The sequence below is a fragment of the Athene noctua genome, chromosome 1 (assembly GCF_965140245.1).
Source record: "Athene noctua chromosome 1, bAthNoc1.hap1.1, whole genome shotgun sequence".
Lineage (NCBI taxonomy): Eukaryota > Metazoa > Chordata > Aves > Strigiformes > Strigidae > Athene > Athene noctua.
In genome coordinates this window covers 123,512,890-123,537,738 of record NC_134037.1, presented here as the reverse complement: position 1 = coordinate 123,537,738, position 24,849 = coordinate 123,512,890, and the positions used below count along the sequence as shown (strand labels likewise).

Genomic DNA, 24,849 nt, shown 5'->3' with positions numbered 1-24,849 from the left:
AGTAAGAGCCAAAATTTTACCAGGAGGACTGAGATTCTTTGCTGCTCAACAACCAAGTGGATGTCAAATACTAGAAGTATGATGGCAGAGAGAGCACTGTAGAATAGACATGATTCATTTATGTCGGTGAAAGGTTTTAAATGCAAATCAAAATGTGTGGGCATTACAATCCTTAAGCATGGAAGAAGTTGGGCTTCTGGAAGGTGTGAGAGCTGGGTTCCTGCACATCAAAAGGATAAACAATCTGTGTGATGGTTTCTTCACTCTCAGAGTTACTCTGCCAGTTTAGGAACATTTTGTGTGGTATGTGCTAGGCCAAGAGCACACAGCCACCCTAAGCTACTTGCAAATACTCCCTACAGCTCAACCCTTACATTAGGCTACTACTGACTTCTGATCTGCATGTCCGAGCCAGTGCACAAGTGCTGCTTGCTAAGTAGTGTATGGTAAAATGTGCAAAAGTGGTTCAAAGATCAGACGGAGAAGAAGAACATCCATCCAAACCAATTCACACATCAAAGGCAATGCATCTATTTTAATGATTACAATTAAAAAAAAAAAAAAAATCCAAATTCATAATGCATTCCAAAGTATTATTCCAGAGTTAAATTCCAAGTTAAAAAATGATAAGAGAAATTTTTAAAATTCTGAATGCTGGAACAGCTCAAAATTAAGTCTAGAGCCAAACTAAAAATAGAACATAGCTAAATGATGAATTCCCCTAACAGTCTATGTTTCTCTTGTGAAGCATCTACCACACATAACTACATTTTTCACAGTGTATACCAAACAACCTATGAACTTAAATAGTGTTTGTTGTGCCAACAGGTTTTTTTTCAGTACTTACCCTATCTTACCAGGCATATAAAGGAGTAAGGGGACAACAGGAGAATCATCGTTGCCATAAATGATGAAGCCCATTTCATGCAGTCTTCGTCTGAAGTATCTTGTGTTTTTCCCCAGCTGGCGCACTCTTTGGAGCCCTGAAATGAGTCAGTCAGGAGAACAGTCAGTGCAAAGATCATAATTGGAGTCCAGTAACAGGCAAGAAACGGCTGTGGGTAAGAGTTCAAAAATTTTGGCTGAGATGTGTATGTTGCTATTTGATTCAGAAGAAAACCATGGAATGAGCAACTATGTTGATTATTACGGCATTGTAGGAGAGATGACTGATATTCCTGTACTTGAGGGGCCTTCCCACTGGCAGAAACAGTGTGTCTTCTGGGGGTAGATAGGTGAACAATTCCCTTTACTGTATTGTGCTGAATAAAGCCTAATGAGTGACATACACCTATAGAGAAGTAGTTACAGGTCTCTGTGGATACAGGACATATAAATAGAGTATGTCCTTTCTCAACATAATTCACTATAAAGGGATACTAATGTCTACAGAATTGACACAGATGTCAGTATATGCATATCTTTTCTCATTAACAATATTCCACAGAGGTCCTCTTATATCTTAGCTAGTTCTGCACATACATGTTTGGGGTTTTTTTTTCTTTTTGATTCTGTGACTGTAATAAAACTTAAAGTAGGAAATACTTCATTTTGGGTCAGCTCAAATTGAGGTTTGTGTTGCAATTTTTTAGACAGAAGAAAAGCATGCAATAAACTTTGTTTAAAGTTTAAGCAAGATAAACAAGGTCTGATCTGCAGGTTGTTACGAACATTCAGCATAACTCCAGTTACTCCAATATGCATCTACATATGTAATTCCTTGATGAGTTCTGCTCAGTTTCTCTGTCCTCTTATCTTGCTGTTATTACCTCAATATCATTATCTGACAACAATCTTCAGTCATCCAAGACTTTCAGACACAAGTTTTGTTCTCTGCATTGTCCCTGGCCTCATTCAGTCATGAATCCACTGATGTGTCCCCCAGCAAAACTGACAGGAGAGTTGGAAACAATTATTTTTAATGAAGAAAAAAGACTGAAAAGAGCAGAGAAAAAATGTGGCTGAAAAGTCAATTCAGCCTTTTTGTTTGCAGTGTCACTAAGGAGGTGGTTTCTGACAAGTGCAGTTGCTTCCCAATCCATGGCATACAAAAGGGAAGAGCCACGCTCAACATTACTGTAGGTAGGAGATGTCCTTTCCCCACTCCACCTGCATTATATTTCATCAGTGATCCGATATATGCACTGCTCTTCCAATGCTGGAAGGTGCTGACGGGGAGGGTGCTGCCTACCCCGTACCCACATGCTGCTCTTTCCCCCACCCTCCCCAGTACCAGCCCTAGGTTCACAGAGCCATACAATGAATCAAGCCAGGTCCATCATCTGCCTGACCTCACCAGAAAGAAAACTGCCAAACCAGTGTCAGACACATCGATTCTCTAAACCTAATCACTGCGCAGCTCCTTATGCCTGCCTAGCAGAGGTGGTGGGAACATGTGGTAAGACTGGTATTTAGCAGGACACATCTCAGCTACGCTCTTAGCTTTCATTTTCCTGCCATTCATCAGCCCATACTTTCAATATCACTTACGTTATGACACCAGACATGAACGCTAAAGCCTCCAGTACCACTCATTTCATCTTTTTCCCTTTGCTTTTAAGGTGCCTTTGCACAGATGTATTATGTTTTCACTCTCCATTTTCTTTTTCATTTTACTTTACTTTTTGTTCCCTTGATTCTTCAGTTACTACTTTCTGCTGTCACCCTTCTCTGACTGGATGCCTGTTTCCTCATTTCCCATCTTCCTCCTTGGTAACCACAGTGGCCAGTTAGGCACTTGTAGCTGTTCCATACCACCTTCGGCAGATTTGTCCTCAGACCACATTCTGCCCCACCACGTGCTGTGGCTTTTCTTCCTATTCCTCTGCTAAGGTGGTGATTACCGCACCTACATAAACCTCTTTTCCATTAATCATTTCTTAGTGTGCATAGGTTTGAACAAGACCTATTGCTTCATCTGTTCCGTATCTTCCCGAGTCAAGGTTCTGTCAATGTTCTGGCTGGGAAATTTATAGGGAAACTGGGACTTGCTTCACAGTGATCAGTGTTTTGCTGAACAAATTAAAAGATCTCATAAAACCAGTGCATTTGTAACTTTATGCACAAAACTGCCCACACAGACAACCTGTTAGTTGCAGTTTCAGTCATTCAGTTGAAAGCATTCAGTGGAAGAGATCTGCTGGGTTAGAAAAGGCCACAAATAGTTTAACCATCTCTCTAATGCTGCTAAAACAAAAACAGCTGTGCCAGAGCAAGGAAAACAAATGAAACACAAAAGCATCCTACTACAAAGCTTTCCAGTTACTAATAAAAACAATAGTCTGTGGTATTTCCAAAAATATTTTTGGTGTAGTAGATCTCAAAGAACCAGGAGGAAATATTGAGGAGGAGGAGAAATGGGAGCAGGGGATGGAAAGGAGAGGGAGTTAGAGAAGAACCACAGAATAATGTGTCTTAAGTCTAAAGGGAGACTTTTCCCCTTGGTAGAATTTGTAAAGATGTTATTAGCACCTCCTGGATGGCTAAATTACAAGGAGGAGGGTGGGGGAGTAACCTGAACTGGAGGCTCAAAACCACTGCTGCTTCTTGCTATCTCAGCAGCCCCCTGAGCTAGTTTCCAAACTCTCAGTCTACAGCATTTGAAACTAGTAGATTTTCAGTTAGGAAAAGTTTTCATAAATGCAGATGTTCTTGGCGAGTTCAGCTTAAGACTCGCTGCCTTCTCCTTTCTATTCAGCTGTTTACCACAAAGCTGGAAACAAAGTGTCAGCCGTGCAAGATTCCAGGCCATTCGGTATTTATCAAACCATATGCGCATGACCCAGAGTTGATCAGTTTGTCCCTACTTATTTTAGGTACTGGAAATTTAGACTCCAAAGCAAGAGGGGGAATACAGCACAGGAAACATTAGAGCTGAAAGGGAAGTTTCAGGCAAGCCCCCAAAAGTCAAACACCTCTTCCTTTTCCAGTCTTTCCTTGCTAAATCTATATCCTCAACTGGTTTGTGATGGGGTGTCTCCCCTTTCAAGACTCCCTATGGAACTTATTTCAAGCCAGTCAGGGCTGATGCAAAAGAGCCACTTTAATATTTTAGCAACATCCCAGATCAGTAATTTCATTTGCAGGGATGCATTAAAGAGCCAAATAAAAGATCAGAGCACTCATATATCTGGAGGGAAAAAAAGCACATTAGGAGATGATTGCTACACACACTGTATTTGTGGGTGGGTGGCTGGGAGGAACCTATTTCTTTACCAAGTGTCAACACTTTCCTTTCTCATGTTAAGTTTTGTGGTCAAAGACCACATACACACATCATATACACAGCCATCTTATATGCTGTCCTGATAAGAGCAATAAAAACCTTAAAGTTTGAAACTGTATTTCAACGCTCTTTTTCCTTCCTTTATGGGACCCTCCAACGTCAGATAAGAAGGCAGATCTGAGCAAAATATTTATTTTGGTCTCATCGCCCCAATTTTTCCCCCACACTGCAGAATAAATCAGTGTAAGAGTGATTGAGTTCAGTTTAGAATCAGATCTCAGTCCAAATTCACTGTGGTATGTTTAACCAAAGACACAGCATTTAAAATCTATTTTCTTTGATTCTTGAGGCTGTGATCTTGCATCCTTTATTATTTATTGAGTGAAAAACTGCAGAGTCGGACCCTTGAGCTGAAACTATATAGCTGCATCTATTTGAGTGTAAGAATTTACCTGTACGGCACCAATTAGAAGATCAGGTCCTTAGTAAGCACCTTTGTTTAAAAATTCTTAGTTTTCAAAATTCTTGAGGATTTACAGTCTATTCAAATAGCTTATAGCACACCATGCAGGATATCCAGATAGTTATATTCCATAAAACATGTGAACCACAACACAGCATATGTTTGGAGGAAACAGCCTGGACAGGGAATACTGACCCTTAGCTAATTAAAACTAAGCTCAGTAATGCTCAGAGTTTTCAGCTAAAGTTGAGTGTGACCTTATTAAACAGCTCTACATCTTTTTATTAGCTGAATTAAGAAGGGACAAAAAGAGAGAAAACTGAAGGAAAAAGGATTCTTAAATTTCACAAGTTATCTTCACGATGCTTAGAACATACAGTGATACACAGCCAGTTTACTGGGATTTTGTTGACATACAGGATTAATTACCTGGGTGGTGCAGCAAAAACAGATTTACTGCATCTGCAATCCACCTACTGCTGGCAAATTTAGAGTTTATGTTTGTTGCATAGCTTTAAAAATACTTGGTTTACTGCGAAGTTCTAAGGTGTTGGCACTTCTGGGAAGAATGCTGATTATAATTTTATTTGACACGCATTATCGCCTATTGCCAGTTTTAGCTTATTAATTTCTGCAGGCTTTTAGAAGGCTTTTTGGCTCAAAATTAATATGGTTTAGTTTAAGGAAAAAAAAAAAAACAACAGAAAGAATGCAAGAGGGAGAGAAATGATAAAAGATAGTGGCTTGCTCATAATTTCTTTGAAGCAAAAGGCTTTTTAAGGGAGTCGCTTAGAGTGATAGACTTGGTAGATGCTTTGTCAGATGCCAGGCTATGGCTTCAGACCTGCTGTCCATGAGGAGATGCTCTGAAGTTTGACAGCAGGAAGGCATCCTTACTGCACTTCTGATGGCCTGACCTCAGGCGGGTGTTACCTGGCACAGCTCCAGGCACTTCAATAGAGCTATGCTCTTTATGCCAGCTGAGGACCTTATCCTGGCAGCGAAAGAGGTAGTAAAACTATCAGCTCTCTGAAACAAAAGTTTGTTTTCCTCTTCCAGAGCTATCTGCTTTTCACTACTTCGAGATTTTAATAAGCAGAGAAGCTGTCTGCGTTCAGTTCCTGCGCAAACATTCTACCTTTGAACTCTTCCTGTAGGCTTCTATCCTTGGAAATTCTGACTCAGTATATTGAAAACAGGAATAAGCAACCTGTAGCCTTTCATATCAAGATCTCAGGTGTATTTTAATTGAAGGAGAGATATTTTTCCTGAACCCATTCCAGGAAAGATAATCCCACGCTGTACTCTTTTTTTTTGGCATGCGGTGGACTCTTCAAGACACAAATCCACCTGCTTTAATCTTCTCCAGCTGTTATTTCATAGGGTCTTTCTAGATAATTAGTTACACAATCAGACTTTTACATACCGGTGTCAGCATGTCTCTTCAATCTGTGTTCCTTGGATGGAGAACTCCACTCCCTGCCCTCCTCTACTAACAACTAGATAGTAAAAAGCAAACTTTCATAGGCTGAAAAAAAATTTGGAAAACAATAGCTCTTCCCCACTAAACTGTTACAGATGGACAGATTTTCATTTTTTCCTCTGGTTCCATTATAAGAGTAACACACATGTACCTCCATGTGCATTAAATCACAAATAGAATGCTATAAAATTGGGGTGCCTAAAGGAAATATGTTCTCAGATAAAAAGTCTTTATAAAAAAATAACTTTGCTATGAACTGGGGAGAAGTGAAGACATTTTCTTCTACAATCTAATGTCAACTAGAAACCTAGTAATTTCAGCTTAATTCAGCTCCTAAATAAGCCCTTAAGGACTTATTTAGTCAGTCCAATTTTAACTGCGAACTGCTGCAAAACACTTTCCAGAGCAGATTAAAGGAGGAAAAAGTGGTAATTTCAGCTGAAGCAGAAAGGAGAAAAATTGTATAAATTCTGTCATTTGTACCTGCTTTCTCGAATGAGTCAGCTATGCCTACCCAGCCCCTTATCTGTATTCAGGCATATAATGTCGGCATTCAGTGTCCTGCACAAAAGCAGGGACAGAGCAGCCAGCCTTGGCTGAGCCTTATTTACTCCCAGCACAGGTGATTAATCACAAAGCCCATCAGTCCCCCTGCTGAAAGCCAGCCAGTGCACAACGTGCTCCATCTGTATTGCATTAGGTGTTTCTGAAATGCCGTTAGAAAAGGCACTTCTCTCCTTTGTGCTCCCCAGGCTGATAACAGCACTGGATTCTTTGGGCAGCAGCAAGCAGCATCTGGAATGGAGGAGGGATCCTCACGCTCTATCACGGCAGCAAAGACACCCTTAAAAGGCGGCTGTGTCATGGAGCTGCATGTTGCTGTCCCTGGGGAAAGTGTAGCTTTTGTTGCTGGGGACAGGCCATGAGTCACATCCAAGTCTGATCACATTCCTCCTCTGCCTGCAGTTAATATTATTTGTGAATACAGGGGACACCTATCCAGGGGTAGGGTCTGCTAGAGGACCACAGCACTGGGTTTAACTTTGAATGTGGAAAAAGTGACTTCAAATGAGGTAGAATTTGGTCAATCCTCAGAGCTCTTGCAAATCACTGCAAACACTGTTACTCCAAAGGCCCCGCTTGTTCAGATCAACTGACCCTCCGTGAATACATTTGGCTTCCTTTAGGAGGCAAACCACATGGCAGGTGGCTCCACTGAAACAGCACATCTCACTCAGTTTGAGTAAAGGTGGCAGGGTTTAGCTCCGTTTCATCATTCACTGCTGGGAGAACATCTGTGATGTTCAGTTTAGACAAATAATAATTGTGACAGCATAGTATCATCATTAGCATCTTCACCGTCATAGTGACCAGGAGCCCTAGTCATGAAGCTGATGCTGTGCAAACAGGGAACAATTTTGCTTACACACTTTAAATGTAAGCACATACTCATTGGGAATATTAACTTAAAATTAAGTCAGAGTTCAAGCATTCTGCTTGATGAGGACCTGAGAGCAGCAATCATCTCAGAATGAAGCAGCAGAATGAGAATTTGAGAGGGAACAGTAAAATCTAAAACCAGCATGACTGATTCTGCAAGCTGTTTCGAGCAGGTTCAAGGGGTCCATCACTAAGTAGCTTGCAGTATTAAAGCTTGCAGTATTAAAGCTTACAGCTATAGTTTCATGATCAGTTCAGTCTGATTTATTTTGCTGCAAAAAGGATCGTTCCTCTCGGCTCCATCTGCTCAAGTCCTGGCACTAGGATTCATGTAGCTGTATGGTAGATTGGCTCAGGGAACCAGTTTGGCCATAAGCTAACCATTTGTGGGAGGGTAGGTTATTTTTCAGCTAGAGTGGTTCTCTGATTCAGTTCATTGCATGGCTGCACGAACACTAATGCTGGTGTAAGGAAAAAGGGCACGAATCAGGGCATGGGCAGGGGGGAAAGGCAAAAAAGAGGGCAAGAATGCCCTTCCTTGCACCAGTGCTGGTTTATGCCAGGTTCTAGTGATGTGAGACTAAGGTTTTTGAATTTACAGAGGACACTGATAGGCAAAGCTAATATTTTCAAAACATTGCTGAGCACAGATAGCAGTGGAAAATGTAGGAAACTGAGCATTTTAAGAAGCTGGTCCTCCAGTTATACAAAAAAGTAAGGCAGACGGAAATGTTTTAAAAAGGAACCTTTTAAAAACAGATCTTTTTAATGCCAAGCCAAAACAGAAAGCAGCGTTCTGCAGCTTCTCACAGTCTGAATGGGTTCAAATGCAAGAACTCAAAGTCTGTTAAAAACAAAAATGAAAACTAGCAGTTGCAAAAGATAAACCAATCAACACAAATGGCAAAGTAAATTAACATTTTAAAGAAACTTTCTATCTAAACAACATCGTAACAAGGACAGTAGATTCCTGAGGATAGGGTTTTAAATTTTTCAGCATCCCATAAAAACATACGAAAAATGCTGATTGCTGTTGGTGAATTATTATTTGCCATTCATTAAACAGAACAATTATGCCTTTGCAAATGCTGCAATTTCCTTTTTACACCCCTATAATCTATTATTAGTCATCAAGAAAATCGCTTCTCATTTTCTAGCAGTTTTAACTGTCTGCTAGTGGTTCTATCTCTTACCTATCAAATTTAAGTGTAAAAATATGCTTTTGGTATTCTCAAGCAGAAAGGGAAAAAATAAGGTTTGAGGTCACAGCTGGAGGGGCTGTGTTGCATGCAAGCAAGTGTACTTGAAAATTTGTGCAGGGTCCAAACACTCTGAGTCAACTACAGTCTCATCATGGGGATAAAACCACTAAGGCAGCTGCTGAGTTTCCTGAGGTATCTCCAGTGGTGTAATGAGAAGCCACTAGGAGAACATATAAAGAATATCTACATTATGAATTATAAAGAGTAATTGCCATGGGAACTTCTGCTTCCCATATCTCCTAATAAATGAGGAGAGACACGTTTGAGATGAAAAGGCCACGAAGGCTTAAGAGGGATAAAATGATATATTTTTTTTATGGACTACATGAATTGAACTGTGGAACTTGCTGCCTTATGACATTACTAAAGGAAATGCCAGCTGCCAGAAGTTCATACACTTTTGAACAACTCTATTATAGGAACTACGATAGTATCTATAACATTATGTTACCAAGAATAAATGTGTCTTGTTCTACAAGCTGTCAATTTTCAGAGTCCTGTAAAACATGGCATTGAAAAAAAACAAAATACACCATGTACTCTACTAAAAATACAATTTTACATGAAAACAGAAATACATTTGCAATATTTGTTGTCATTCTCTGACTCTTCTGACACAAGAAACAGAGGACTTGGTCATATTGACCTCAACCTACTCCTCTCTCCCAGGCAGGAAAAACTGTGCATATCAGTTTTGAGGGAATTATTATCATCTTCTAATTCAGTATATCTTTGTGCTTCATTTTCTCAAGTCACAGCAGAAAACATAGCAAAAGAAGGAACCTAACATCTCTGCAGCATCCTCCCAGTCATATTATCATGACATTAATGTCTCACAACTATCACAAATGTTGATATGGGACATGCCCATACATTTATATATAGATGGCTTCTGTGGGTTTTTTTTTTCATCTACAGATTTATATTTACATCTTTTTATGGATGTCAGTGCAAAGTGCTTAAAATGAGAACTGTCCCATCCAAATTGGAGGCTCCTGCTGCAAAGGAAGGGAAGCACACATCTTGCTAGTACACTTCCACAGCAGTTTGCTGACCAGAGAAGAACAAAGAATGTCTGAGGTACCAGCAGTGGTTTAGAGGGTCCTGTGTTTTCTGTAGCTTCTTGCAGACATATTTCTCCCTCTTCCTCTCCTTCCCTTTCAGTTCACAGCCTCTCCAGCCTGTCTTAGCATCTCACTTGAAAGACTCAGAGTCTCTTCTCTCTAATATTCCTGGCTCACTTCCCTAAGTGCAGGACAGTGCAGGATAGACACAGGTGCTCAGGGCCCCAGTCTTCTGCCCAGGCTCCAGGTGAGGGGATGCTCTGTTCAGGCCCCCCAGACTGAGCTGGATGATGCCTCTTCACTCAGTGGATCTTGAGATTTGTCAATATTAATTTCAAGTAGAGACTTTTTAGAGACTTGTAACATCACATGACTCAGATGGTATTTCATAGACATGGCAAAAATTAAAAACTTGGCTGTCACAATCAAAATCTTCATCCAAAAACCTGGAGAAACTGAAGATCCTCAGGAGAAAAAGGATTTGTTTTAATTGTTTGGTTTTTTTTCTCTTGCTTTTTTTTTTTTTTTTTTCCTAGATTATCAACCCCCCATATGTACATCTAGCCTTCTTCTGTGGAAGGATCAAACCTTTTTTGTTGGTAAGAAAAATTTGCATCCTGAAAGAGACACCTGTTGTAGATAATTTCCAACTAAACAGTTTAGTTTTCACTGAATTTTCACAGGTTAAAGTGCTAACCTGTTCCTTCCTTGTAAAGAAGCTGTACCCCCTGTGTCCATAAACACCTATTCATACCCTGTAGTCATCTGTGCAGTGTACTGATCCTGTCCTGGAAATGCACACCCTGATCCTTTCCAACCAACTGTATTCTTACTAATCAAAAATGAAGGAAGAAAATACGGGAGATCAATCATCTGGATACACATCAGGATAAATACCAGCAGTATCACTGCATTTCTGGCCTCTGGCATTACCCACTATATAATTCAACCTATGCTACTCTTTTCTAGATCAACTGCTTAACAAATCAGTGGAGAAAAACTAGCAAGAAATTGAAGGGAATGTGAAAGCATTCTGGGAAAATATAAAAGAAGACTGTGTGAAGTAGTAAAAAATATAGAATAGAGTTTCCAGAGCAGCAATTTAAATGACCAAATCAGTCTTCCTTCTCTTAGTTTTCTATTAATCTACAGAGGAGTCAGACATGAACTTCAGATGTAAGAACATGGTGGGCTAACACATTTGTCATCCAATTATTTCATACTCTTTTCAAGAAGCACCCTCTAGTTAAGATGGAACTTTTTACCAAAATCTAATTTAATTCTTTTCCAAAATATTCCCAGTATTTTTTGCATTCCCAGTAGTTTTTGTATTGGTTTTCCCCTACAGAAATGCCCTCCAGAGGGCAAGCCATCAGTGGACATCTCCTTATAAAGGATTCCCCAAATCATCCTGAGGGAAGAGAATGCCATTTGAAATAAATTGCAAAATAAACTCATTTTTTCAATTCAACAGGCTTCCAGACAACAAAGGGGCCATACCACCCTTGGCAACTCCGGTTCATTTGAAACTTCTCTGCCAGGTGTCTCTGCTACATGGCTCATGCTCTCATAAGGACAGCTCACATGGAGGATTCATGGTTTTCTATGACAGCAGACCAAAAGAACTCAGCCAAGGCTGCTGTTGTCCTTGGAAATGAAAATATCTAAGAAGAGACAGTGCTTTCTCCCTTCTGATCCCCCCTCCTTTCTAAGCCACCACCTTCCTCTGTCTGAAGGCCAAAGCAGCATTGTAGTGTGGTCCAGCACAACATTTTTTCCTGTGTTTTGGGTTGTGTTTTTTTTTTGTAGTCCACAAGACAGCCTAATGAAGGGAGGCCCACATGAAAGAAAAACCAATAGACTAAAATAATGAGTCTGGCTCAGAAGGACAAGAAACATTTTTACACTTCATAGCCAGTTTGCTAGCCTTTGTGCAATACTCTAAGTTGTGATATACGAGTTATTAATTTGTTTTTCTATTCATTTGCATTTCATATTGCAAGACAAATTCTAAAAAAATGACAGAGTACTAACTTATTTTGCGAAGGATTTGCAGAAGACTTAATAAGCACTTATTTTGTGCAGAAATACAAACATTGTGCCGTTAAAAAACACTGGAAGAGAAAATGCTGCAAACTCTTAGCCCTAAGACAGTCAGACATGCACGTCTTAAAAGGCTCCATCTTGAATCAAGTTCTGCTATTAGCCTGCACTGAACTGCATGCAGAATCACGCTAGCTGAAGATCATTTTTAAGAAGCTTTGAAGGTTTGGAAATGCTCTGCGTGTTTAATATTTTACACGCAGCATCTAGGAGAGCCTTAAGTGCCTAAATCCTGGGAAGGCTGAGTAAGGCCGCCCTCTGACGGCAAACACTCCCTATAGCCAGCGCAGGGAGCAGCACAGCAGGACAGGCTGCACGCACAGTCCTCAAGGTAGAAGAAACATGTCAGAGCTGGTTTCTTATATTGAACAGGATGTAGACATCAGCATACACAACCTCAACCTTTCAGATTTCAAGTTGGAAACAGTCGTTATGCTCTGACTTTGCCAAAATGGCAAAAGCATCGTTTCCTTGCTGTCTGCACACTGCACTAGAGTTTTGCTGCACTTGCAGAATTTGGCATCAGGACCGGATTCTTTATCCCTTCTTTTGTATGCTGGGGTCTTGTAAATTCTGGCCTAACTGAAGGGCTGCGATAAATGTCTTAATAGCCTCGTAACTATCAAGGTTTGAAACTGCCCTCTAGGGCACTCCAACAGAATAGTGCAGAGCAGCATCTTACCTGCTCTCGTATACCCTTTTTCCTTTCTACACCCACCTTACTCATGTCATATCTATCAGGGAGGGCTAATAGAGAATGACTCCATTAGTCCTACACAAGGTAAGAGAAAACAGCACAGCCCAGTGCTGCTGGACTGGTATAAAACAGATTGCAATCCAGAGCAGAACCTGTATCTTCAACTGCCTGTTACACAACGATGTGATTCTTGGGCATTCATAAGAAAAACTATACCACTTCAAAACCCACCACTCTGAGTTAGGATTTAAGACCTAGAGCATTGAGTACATCTCAGTATCCTTTTGAAACAGTAGCAGATAGACAGGTTACAGCTATTTTGTTGCTTGCTGCACAGAAAGCGTATTACACAGAGGGCTGGATGGCAGCTGCATCTGCAACTTCAGGAAAGGAATATAAATAAACCAAATTTTTCATAAAGACACCAAGTAGTCAATTCTTTTGGGAGAAAATGTACTTCAAAACTAGCTTTAGAACACAATAATTAATGCTTGAGTGAGGGAGGAATTATAAGAATCATCTTCCCATACTATCATCTAACATACAATACCTGTTTTGAAATTCTGTGCCATGCTTGAGTTGCTTGTTGTTCCAAAGGTTCACACTTGCAAAGAAGCTAAACTGACAGCATCTAACCCATTAATGAAGGTTTATCCTTATAAATTCCTCCTACAAAGTCGGACAACCTACTCAAAGGGCAATTTATATACTTCTATTTGTTGCTGGCAACTACAGCGCCAGAATTCCAGAATATTCCCATCCCTCCTGCATGTGGATGGGTGTGGAAAAAGAACAGCACCTACAAGTATGATGATTTCGATATTAATTTTACAGTAAGCATTATTTCTTTTGCATTGGATTACCAAACTACTTTGCTGCTGGATGACACTCTGTGTGTGCATGTGTGCAGTGGGTGCTCTGGTAGTAATTGAAATTCGAAGTTAAAGAAAGTGGCTTACCTTGTGTTGTCCCGTCTTGTCCCATGAGACATTTCATTGCCCTGATGATTTGCTCTGCTACGGGTGGACACATAGATGTGGCGTACACAGCACTGTGAGAATGAGTTCGTAAAAAGTCCACAAGTTCCTTACACAAGCAAAACAAAGCATGAATGAGCTTTGAGCTGGCCAAACAGCAGATCTCCCTCTTAACTACTGCAGGAGTGAGAACACGCAAAGTTTCACCAGTTATTGGTTTGCTTTCTTGGCTGCTGCTGTTAATTCATGGCCTGAAGAAACATCAGGCAGGTGTAAATACCATATTAGTAGGGCAATTACAGCTGAAACAAAGGTCTGGAATAGAATAATGTTTACTTCTGGTCTTAGACTTACTATAAAGGAGCCCAAATCATTTAAAGACCAATTAACAGCTGTACTTAAAATACAGCTCAGTTCCTCTCTGGGAATGAAGCAAAGCTGGCATGACATCAGTACAGTTTCTCTGCCACAAGAAGTAACCCAGGAAAAGCAACCTTACCAGGATCTATCTTTAGCTATTAGCATATAAATTTATTTCAATTGAAACTTCCCATCAGTGTGGTAGGGACAGTTATGTTAGAGTTGATATAGTTGCTTTAAGATTTCCTTGCATAACTAAGAGAAAAATCTGTGCTCCTACAAAAAGCATTTGCTGCACTGTAGGCATGTCTAAAGTACCAGTAACTCACCTGAATCCAGGGACACTGTTGGAATTCAGCGCTCGATTAAGACCATCATTATTATGACAGTTTATACCTCCCAGTACAAAGTATCAGAGTACAGTTACCACACTAAAAGCTTAATGCATGATAGTGGGAAGGGGATGAGGCCCTCTTGAAAACTGCCTTTGATTAAAAATATCACCAGAAAAAAAACGGAAAGACAGTAACACAAATTATTGCTAAAAAATCTGTATGAGTCTATGCCATAAGTCCAATGCTAAGGAGATTTACCTAACCTCATACAGGTTATGCATTGCTGTATTGCAATTGTAAACCTAAGGGTTTGACCAAATAGCTGAGAAGCCTTCTGTGCTCTGTGCTACAGTGAGTTTTTAGCTGCAGAAATGAATGTAAGTTTGCTTAGTGTGTTGGGTGAGCAGCTGCTACCAAGGCCCAGAAGCCTGAGGCAAAGCTTAGTGATACGCACAGGCGTGAAAAGAGCAACCCACTTTCATTTGACAAAACTTCCAAGGATTAGATGATGAATTACTTCAGACTGCCTTTCACAGGTCTAGGCTTTCCATAATTTCTACCTACATTAGCCACATTGTCTTTGGAAAGAGTTAAACCTTCAGATACAAATTCAGGAAGCAAAGGAAACAAAGAAAATTGATTTTTGATGTATTATGATAGCCTGCTTTAAGATCTTCAGGGGCAAAACCAAAAAATACATTAAGAAATATACACTTTATACTTTCTTATAGTCCTTTTATTTTACTCAAGTGCTACCCTTATTAATGTTATTCTGATAACAACCATATGGGCTGTCTAAACAGGCTTCCTACTCATTCAGCAAACTACTTAAAAATACATTCAGCAGGGTATGAAAAGGGTAAATAATCAGCAACCACTTGATATCTCTGTCAAGCAACAAAACTGATGACATTTCACAATGGTGCTGATTATGCTTTCTCTTCTTCTACAGCCCCAGTTAAAACAAGCTCAGCTCTACTTTTTGTTGACATCTGTTGTTGGCAAGAAGTTGTTTTATTAATGTACGCAGAGCAACTGAGGACACAGATTTTACTATTGCAAAAGGTCCTCAGTGACCCTCTTTCTCCATCCTCCTAAAAAACGCAACTATGACAATCCCCAACTGTTTACGAATTTTATTATCGGTGGATGAAACTGTGGCTTTAATCTCTCAATATTGCTCCACAAATTGTTTACAAATGTGAAACAAAGTAACAAGCAGTCTGCATGCAAATTAATGTAGTGAAATATATTTAGCCAACCACAACATGTCTAAACATTTCCAAGACAAACAACAATCATCAGGGTGGCACAGAAATACCCAAACCAAGCAAATTACGTAATATGAACATTAGACAAAAATAAGAAAGTCCAACTGTTTGATGTGCATTTGGGATCCAGACAAAAATGGCCCTAACTTTAGAATAATGCTTCTGTAAGGCAGTCTATGTGAAAAAAATTATGAATTATATCATACATAATAAAGAAGGTACTTCTCCCACCTTGATGTTAAAATGTTTGTGTTTTCCTTTTACCTTTTTGCCAGCTATGTATCCTCCAGCTGCACCAAAGCTCTTTGTGAACGTTCCCATTAATACGTCAACATCATCAGGACTCATACTGAAGTACTCCACAACTCCTCGGCCCGTTGCTCCCACCGCACCGATGCTGTGAGCTTCGTCCAAGTAGAGGTAGGCTTTGTATTTCTTCTTCAGGGAGACTATCTCTGGTAGGTGTACGATGGACCCTTCCATGCTGTGGATGGAGAGAATCATGGATGAGCAACAAATCCAGTATTCTCTTTCTCTTTAAGATACTGCCAGAAAATATAGGCATTAATTGCCTTACTCCATGAAAGATCTTCTGGAACTTCAACTTGTATTTACAGTTCAAAGAAAAATTGCAACTCTTTCCCATCTGCGGGTTCGTATAAAACAGGAAACAGTTTTAGAATTCAAGCAATCAAAACCAGTCAAAAAATCTTTGAACATTTCCAAATTTTCAACATGCTAGAAAAGAGAAGGATAACGCAAGGGGGAGATACTCACCCAAAGCAGCACATCACAATTCACTACAAAACAAGTATTGTAATGAATTACAAGTAACCACTATAATTCAGTCCGGTCCCTGCTCATTTCATTGTCAGCTATTGTGGCAACATTTGGGGGTAACAGCTCTAGAGAAAATTACTCTGGTGCAGAGGAGCTGGGTCTAGCACATCCAAGAGATGGGCCACATGCAACGCACAGATGGTGCCATAACTCTAAGCAGCTCCAGTTTTCAAAGGGGACAGAATTGGTGATTAGAACAGGGAGCTCAAAGCCACTCTTGACAACTGTTGCTCCCAGTATGTACTTTTTAGGAAATAATAGCCTGCTACCTAGTACTCAAAAGGAAAAAAGTTTCCATTATTTTTCTTCTTACTTTCTTACAGCCGTCCAGGAAAAGAAAATATTCTGAACTTGAACTAATGGTGTACTGAGATTTGTAGAAATAATAAAAGTTGATTAATCTTCTGTATTGTTAGTAATCGCACCGGTAACTTAGAAAGCACAGAGGAGGTGTATGGCAAAATGAAAGCCCAGGGAGACAAATAAGAAATGTGTTCTAATCCCATAAAGTTGAAGTATCGATAGCATTGCTGTGAAGACTGATACGTCTTGAAAACCTTCGTGAGATAACGCAGCTATGCTTGGATGTGCTCTGATGGACTCAGTATTAATTAATTTCATAATGAGTAAAACATGCTCTCTTCCACTAGCTGTAGTAAGCAGGTCTTTAAATGCTAAATACTTCCTATCAAGCATAAAGCAAGTGCACTCTATGCCAGGAAAACCAGTGCTCTGTGGCTAAGGTGTGTCTGACTGCAAAAGCTACAAGAACTTCAGGTAAACAGAAACATTGAGTTTGCTCCCAAATAGCATGTACAAATGAGCAGCGCAATCAACTTCTTGGGCAATTCTTGGGCAATTCTTAGATCCTGGACCGATGGCTTTCACAGATTGTTTTATTGTCACTCGATTTGCACTATGCAGCTGGAAGTCTGGTACCACAAAAGGAGCACGATGTGCTTTTAGCACTTGAGAAATTTCTGACAACTTTAGTCCTTCTTCATCCTTCGGTCTCCTGAGTAAGTCCAGAAACAGCTTGGTCTCCAGTTTTGAAGGAGACCTGCCCATAGGCAAGTCTCCATTAGTTTGAAAGAACAACATGGGTGGAGCAGCCATGGACAAGGGTTGCCTGTGCTGTTCATACTGGGAGGTTCAGAGAGCCTGGCTGTACATGCCTGAGGCATATCTTTGGCTGTCAGGTGACTGCTGGCAAATCTTGCCCTTCTGTCTTGCTCAGCCATAGAAGAGGCAGCTATGGGGCTGTATATCGGCACCACAATCTCTTGCAGCAGAGAAGGGTGGGCTTTTAGTCTGGAGAAGAGGAGGCTGAGGGGAGACTTCATCGCCCTCTACAACTCCCTGAAAGGAGGGTGCAGAGAGCTGGGGATGAGTCACTTCACCAAGTAACAAGTAATAGGACAAGAGGGAATGGCCTCAAGTTGCACCAGGGCAGGGTTAGACTGGCTCTTAGGAAGCATTTCTTTCCAGAAGGGGTTGTTGGGCATTGGAATGGGCTGCCCAGGGCAGGGGTGGAGTCCCCATCCCTGGAGGGGTTGAAGAGTCGGGTTGACCCAGCGCTGAGAGATCTGGTGGAGTTGGAAACTGTCAGTGTGAGGTTAATGGTTGGACTGGATGATCTTCAAGGTCTTTTCCAACCTAGATGATTCTGTGATTCTGTGCTGCAAGCTTCTGAAGACTGGGCTTTCTCACTTTTCCCAAATGGCACTTGGCAGGTGCAGGAGAAGTAACTTGAACCACCACAGCTACATCCCTAATGAATACAGAGGCAGAGCCCACAGTCCTCACATAGCCCAGAGTCAAAGCCTTTGTCAGATTTCGGCTGCACCTGTCTGGTCAGCTTGCAGGTTGGCTATACGGTCAGAGAGTGAGAGTGGTGCCAAGGAGCACCTTGGCAGAGGGAAGAAAATAGGCATCCCACCCCATGTCCCAGCAATACTTGGGCAAATCAGCTAGGCAGAGAAGGACAATAACAGTTTTCCCACATTTACATGGATATCGTTAGAATTACTGGCTCATGGAGATTCAGATGGAAGAAACAGCATTTATCTTCAAAAAGACAAGAGTAAAAATGGTAAAATAAAAATACAGAGTTTGATTTGCTGCATATGTGTGAAATGGAAGCAAAGTTGTTGCTGAATCCAAGACTACATAAAGCTGGTACGTGGCTGTTGCAAGATTTAACCATTAAGAAGATTAACTTTTCTTACTTGTCTGTGTAGGAGATTTCCCTCTGAACTCTAAGCTGTTTAGGAAAAGAAGACACTTGTATTCAGTTTCAGTGTTGATTTACTGCTCTTGAAAGATGCTAGCTGACATAAATGGTTATAATAGTTGGCACAGATCCTAACATGGCCTTGAAATGTCCATGGAGTAGAAAAAGTGCTGCTGGTTTCATGTATATTTTCTGTGCTGCCATTCAAACAGGCCTCAGCCCTCCTGATGGCAGAGATGAGAGCTGTTTTGCTGCCTACTTTGTTCTTGGTCTCTCTTTTGACCCTGGGAGATGGTTTGTGATATGAACACTTCTCTGTTTAGAATTGCTCCAAGATAAAGCTCACTTCACGTAACCCCTTGGGTAGCCCAAATGGAAAGTTTACTGAATCCGTCAGTAAATATTGATGTCAACTGAGTTTGAACCAGAGAGCCAGAAGAGAATTGTAATCGTTCTGTCTCGGTCTGGTTGTGTCACTTTTACAAAGCTATTGATCTGTTTCCAGATCTGCTCAAGCACACAGGGCATGTCAAAAAAGCTGGATGGAGACAAACATAAGCTGGCTCTGCCCTGGCCAGACATTCTCATTATGTGGTATTACATCCTGTCTTGTAGCAAAAATTATTAGCTTGGTGGCAGGGATGTAAAACTTCTAGATTGCAGCTGACCCTCATCTCCCTTGTTCGGTGGGCAGGCACAAAATCTTTCTTCAGTACACACTCAGTTTGAATCTACTTCCAGATGTAAGGAGATAATCCAAAATTTTGGGATCACTGAATTTAGAAGCTTGATTCAATCCCTACCAAACCACTGAGATTCTTCTTGGAGCAGCTGATGAATTGTGGAGCCATGTGATTTGAGAGACAGGAGGTGCACACTTGTGCTGGTCCCTTCACTTGGAACACAAGTTTATTTCTGACAGGATACTGATGGTTTTTGTCCAGTTTATTCTGAAACTTCTTGGGAAATTTCTACATCCTACTATAGTACTACAGTTTTGTTTTGTTTTGTTTTGTTTTTTTTCTGTCAGGAAAAATAATTTACTGATATTCAACCTGTTATCTTCTTCATAATTGCATCATTCAAGATCTCTAAACATGTCTTATAGTACCACTATCCTTTTAACATTTGAAAACTTTATTCCTCTTTCAGGCTTGCTTGTAATTGGGAAAATCCCTCCTTTTCTGATCTGTTACTCCCAAGATGCATGCATACCATTTTAATGTTTACTTTAGGTATTGTTTTCATACATAAACCTTGCACATTCATACAACAATCTCTGTTTTGTAGTTTAGGGCAATAGCTTTAAGAAAGCCTTCAAATCCCGCCCTCAAATACAATCCCATACACTGAAACGATAGAAATGTTAATGTTTAATGCTGGTCACTGGCCAAAGATATTAAATGCTACCCCATTCTTTTCTGGAAGTCCAGTCACTTAATCCCAGGATATAAAAAATAACCCTGATAAATTTCCCATGGTATTGGCATTGAATCCCAAGGAACCTCTAATGCACATGAAAAGGCACTGGACAATATCTAACTGATCAGAGCACTATTTTCTTAGCTGGAAGGGAAAATACCCAAATTAAATCAAAAGTAGGGAAAAAACAAATGAAAACCAATCTGGTTTGATCAGTTTCTGGTGCCCCATAACTCCTGCCCTGGGCCTTGGCCTATCTGACTCCTAGGTAAATATGTGTGCAAGAGAGAAGCAGCCTACTACAAACCATGTAAGAACACAGTAACTGATTAATCCTGAACTGGAAATGGTAGAAGCCAAGGAAAACATTAGCTGGAATTTAAATAATAGAAATATGATTTAGCAAGTCAGTTTAACTTGTGCCCTGGATACTGCCAAAACTTGTTCATGCTTTCTGTACTGAAGATTGATGGCTTCATGGTCTCTCTCAGTTTGGAACACAAATGGAATATATTTGCTCCTAGGCTAGTCCAAGTTAAGAACCAGCTTTCACTAGTAGTTACATTTACTTCTGATTATTTTTTTTTTCTTTTTAAAACAATAGAGACATTAAAAAGCAAACAAACATATACTTACTGCTATTTATATGACATGTAGCTCAAGTGTTTCGCAAGTCGAGAGGCCAATTCTGCCTTCAGTTGTAACCACGCAAAATCTGCGGCTTATAGTTTCAAACCCAGGTCTGATTTCCAGAAATGCTCATGTTGGCTAACAATGACCCTTTTCAAATTTTGCCAGCTGGTAAATCCAAGCTTATGCACAATGTAAGCACTTTAACATACTCCTAATGGAAATAGGAGGCAAATTTTTTCCATACCATCAACTATGGTTGGACTATGGTGTCCTATATAACAATATTTTTTTAAAGAAGGAAATCTTAGTGTTTCTTTTGCATCTCTGGAATAAGCATTTTGGTAAAAATTTTCCAAGCCAAACTTGCAAGTCAATATATTTTAACTTGGAGAATGGCTCTGACCAAGTTATTTAAATTCTGTATTAGTTGTCCCTGAAGCATAACTTAAGTCCTTTAAGGAAAAAAAAAAAAGAGGTATTAACTATTGTAAGAAGAATACATTAACAAAAGTCTACCTTCTCTTAAAGTCTCTAGATGAATGTTAATTTGGCATCTGGCAGATCTTCAGGAAAACTAACATTGGCCAATATGGAGTTGGAAAATTTTAGTCTCTTTCAAAAATCATGGGCCAAGAAAGGAAAGAACATGCACACAGAAAGAGTATTTCTAATGTTTCTTTCTCCAGTTTTTCTTTTGCATATGGAATGTTGTTAGCTACTTACTGGATTAGACTACACGGCCTGTGAGTCTGTTCCCAGCAGTGCTGTAAGGACAGATCAACTGCATGTGTGCATGCCAAGGGCTGGCAGCGATGGCAGGGATAGAACACAGTGGGGTGTGGTGGTATTCTGCCTCAAGTTAGAGCAGACTTGCTTTGCAACCAAACCACAATCTTTAATTTCTGATCTGCTTAGACTATGAAAACAACTAACCAACCAACCTAGCTACTGCTAGGGCTAGCTTCCAATGAGAGATTATTAGAGAGCTGAGATTTGTGTTTCTTTATGCCTTTCACAAGCATAGACACTCAGGGCATGAGTGGTCTTAACATTATTTAGCCCTTAAGGGGCTGAAGGAACTTCACGGTTCCTTTTTAGTGAGGTTCTCTGAGGTTTAACAGGTTTTTATTTTGCGTTCCAACAGAAGGTTCCTTGAACTTTTGAAAATGAAATCTCCTTTGAAAATGAACCGCAAAACTAGAGGAAAACTGTATATCAAATATACACCTGGAAATATAGTTACTTGTAGTTGCAATGTACTACTAAATGTAGTTGCAAAATTATGCATTGCATACATCAACTAAATGTAGTTGCAAAAATATGACAGTGGGTTTGTCCCACTGCTCAGGCCAATCCATGCTTTTGAGTCACCAGTCTGCCTTCTTGCTCCCTAGTGGTCAATATCCAGGGTAAAGTGAACAAAGCTCAGCAGCTGGAGCATTTTCTGCAGGCCATATGACTGATGGGAATATTTGTCAGTAAAATGTTGGTGGTCCACTTAAATTCTGCATGATCAAAGCCCTTAAATCTGAGCTTTCTTTTAGTAGTGCCAAGCTATGTTTATTTGCAGTTATACTCTGTTTATTCTGGTTGAAAGGAGATGTTCAGCCTGCTTTGCATCAGCTGATCCGCTGCCGACCTGTTTTAAGTCTGAGTGACAGGTGTTTAGATAAGGACTGATTTGTTCTCTTTGCAGATGGAAAATGTTAAGTAAAAAGAAAGCACTGACAACTATGAAGTTGTGATGACATAAGATCATAAAAGATTCTTTATGAAAAACGTTAATCAGCAAAACTGTGTTAGCATTTCTCAATAAAAGGGCATAAACGACTGCCCAGCCAGACTGGCTGTATTTCAGTAAGTTTAATGTTGCTTTCATAAACCATGTCACATCCTATGAATGAGTAGTTCTGGTTCCCTTCTCTCTGGTACAGGTGTCGTTACTTCCAAACCTTCCCTGACTGCCCCTCCTCTCGTCAGTGCTACAGTAGCCTTGCCTAGGTCCCTGCAAACCCTCTTGCTGTTCAGATCCCTGCTTCTTCAGCCCTCTCCTTCTCTTCATGATCTCTACCTCTCCCTGCTTCAGCTCCTTGCCCACCAGTGATTCCCCCTCCATGCCATCCACTAGCCCCATGGCTGCCTCCTCAGCAACCTTCTCCTGACTTGAGTGGTGGCCAGGATGAAGCCCAGGATGGTGAGCCTGACTGGTGCTTCTACTTTTCTGATCAAGTCTAGTGATGGTTTGTCTTTCTGGTGGGGTGTAAGATGCACCACACTCATGAATCAGAGCTATCTGACTAGAATGCTCTATAATTACATGGTATTATTGATGTTGATATTATCTGATGTATTCTTAAAAGGCACTTCTTCATTCAAATTCCTCCATGGACTGGGGCTACATGAAATACCACTATATAATTCTTTGAAAGTCAGTCATTTAATTGTTCTTCCAGTTAAAATGTCAGTCCATTAGATCCAGCACTAATTACTAGAAAGGTGCTGTTATCACTTGGCCTATGTTGAGTTTTTGGATTCCAGCAGCCAGGTAAGAACTGGGCACACAGAACTGAATTAGTTCTGCGTAGGTGTCTTTTGATCTGCCCATACATAACAAATAACTTCAGAAAACTCAGCTTACTCACTTAGTAAAACTCCTCACCTACTATAGCTCCATGAATTTTATCACATACACCAGCTGATGATCTGTCTTGCTCCCACAGTACATCTCCCACTCCACTGTGATTTGCCAAATCAACATTCAGAACAATGCACAGGATCTAACTGGAGCAAGTTATACCAGGGCTCAGACGACATAGTGGAAATCAACATATTTATAAGATCACAGAATGTTCTGGTAACCTTCACTCTCATTAAGATTTCTCTCAGATGCCTAGAGTCAATGTTCGCTTCCCTCAATATATCATTCTGACCTCAGAAATGATAAAGAGTACTCACGATTCCAAAACACAAACATACCTGTAAATGCCCTCCACGAGGATGATAATTTTTCTCCATGCTCTGTGGCTTCGAGGCTGCCCATATATTATTGCATCTCTCAGCAACTTCTCAAGACTCTGCATATCTTTATTTCAAAATAAGAAAAAGGAGGAAGGAAAAACATTAACAAGGATTTTTCTAACAAACTTTTGATTTTCCACTGGGCACTATTTTTGCCTATACAGAAAAAGACAACATTAAGAAAATGTGTCCCGAAGATAAACTTCCTTTATTAGTAGGCAAAAGCCAATGATTTAATTGGCTTGAATGAAATCTAGTGACAAAGAGAGTTACAAAAAGCTTCCAGTTATGCACCTTATCTGGGGAACTTCTATAAATTCTTGGCATACATTTTTATTTAAAGGTAAAAGGGAACCACTTTGCTTAAGTACTGAGGCTAACTGCCAGTAGTTTTCTGTATGGGTTGCTGATACTCATGTCTCAAGGCTTCCAAATAGTGAGGTTTTGGTTGCTTTCTGTCGTGGTTTAAACCTGGCTGGCAGCCAGCCACCACGAAGCTTCTCACTCACCGTCCCCAGGGGATGGGAGAGAGAATTGGTGGCGTAAAGGTAAGGAGAGTCATAGGTGAGATAAAAACAGTGTAATAATTGAAATGAAATTTAAAAAAATAATAACAGTGATAATAATAATAATAGTAATAATAGAATATATAAACAAGTAATGCACAATGCGATTGCTCACCACCTGCTGACCGATGCCCAGCCCATTCCCAGCTAGCAATCCCAGAGAAGAGAAAATGTCGAAACCACAATCCCGGAAAAGAGAGAGGGCTTTCTGGCCAACCCTCATCTATCTACTGAGCATGACATTGTATGATATGTAATATTCCATTGGCCAGTTTGGGTCTGTTGCTCTGGCTGTGCTACCTCTCAGCTTCTTGTGTACCTGTGCACTAGCAGGACGTAGGAAGTTGAAAAGTCCTTGATTTCTTAGCAATAGCTAAGGACATCAGAATATTATCATCATTCTTCTTTTATCAAATCCCATACTGAATCAAAAACACATCACTATTCTAGCTACTAT

The 24,849-nt window shown here is 40.3% G+C and overlaps 1 protein-coding gene across 1 annotated transcript in view; it reads right to left on the bottom strand.

The window, feature by feature from the left end:
* SPTLC3 (serine palmitoyltransferase long chain base subunit 3) overlaps positions 1-24,849 on the bottom strand; it is an 88,521-nt gene that overhangs the window by 2,717 nt on the left and 60,955 nt on the right. Inside the window, exons 7-10 of the mRNA XM_074927077.1 lie at positions 23,785-23,890; positions 15,945-16,164; positions 13,697-13,823; positions 848-983 (exon numbers count right to left, since the gene is read on the bottom strand). Coding sequence (XP_074783178.1) covers positions 848-983; positions 13,697-13,823; positions 15,945-16,164; positions 23,785-23,890 — 589 coding nt within the window. The remainder of the gene's footprint in view (positions 1-847; positions 984-13,696; positions 13,824-15,944; positions 16,165-23,784; positions 23,891-24,849) is intronic.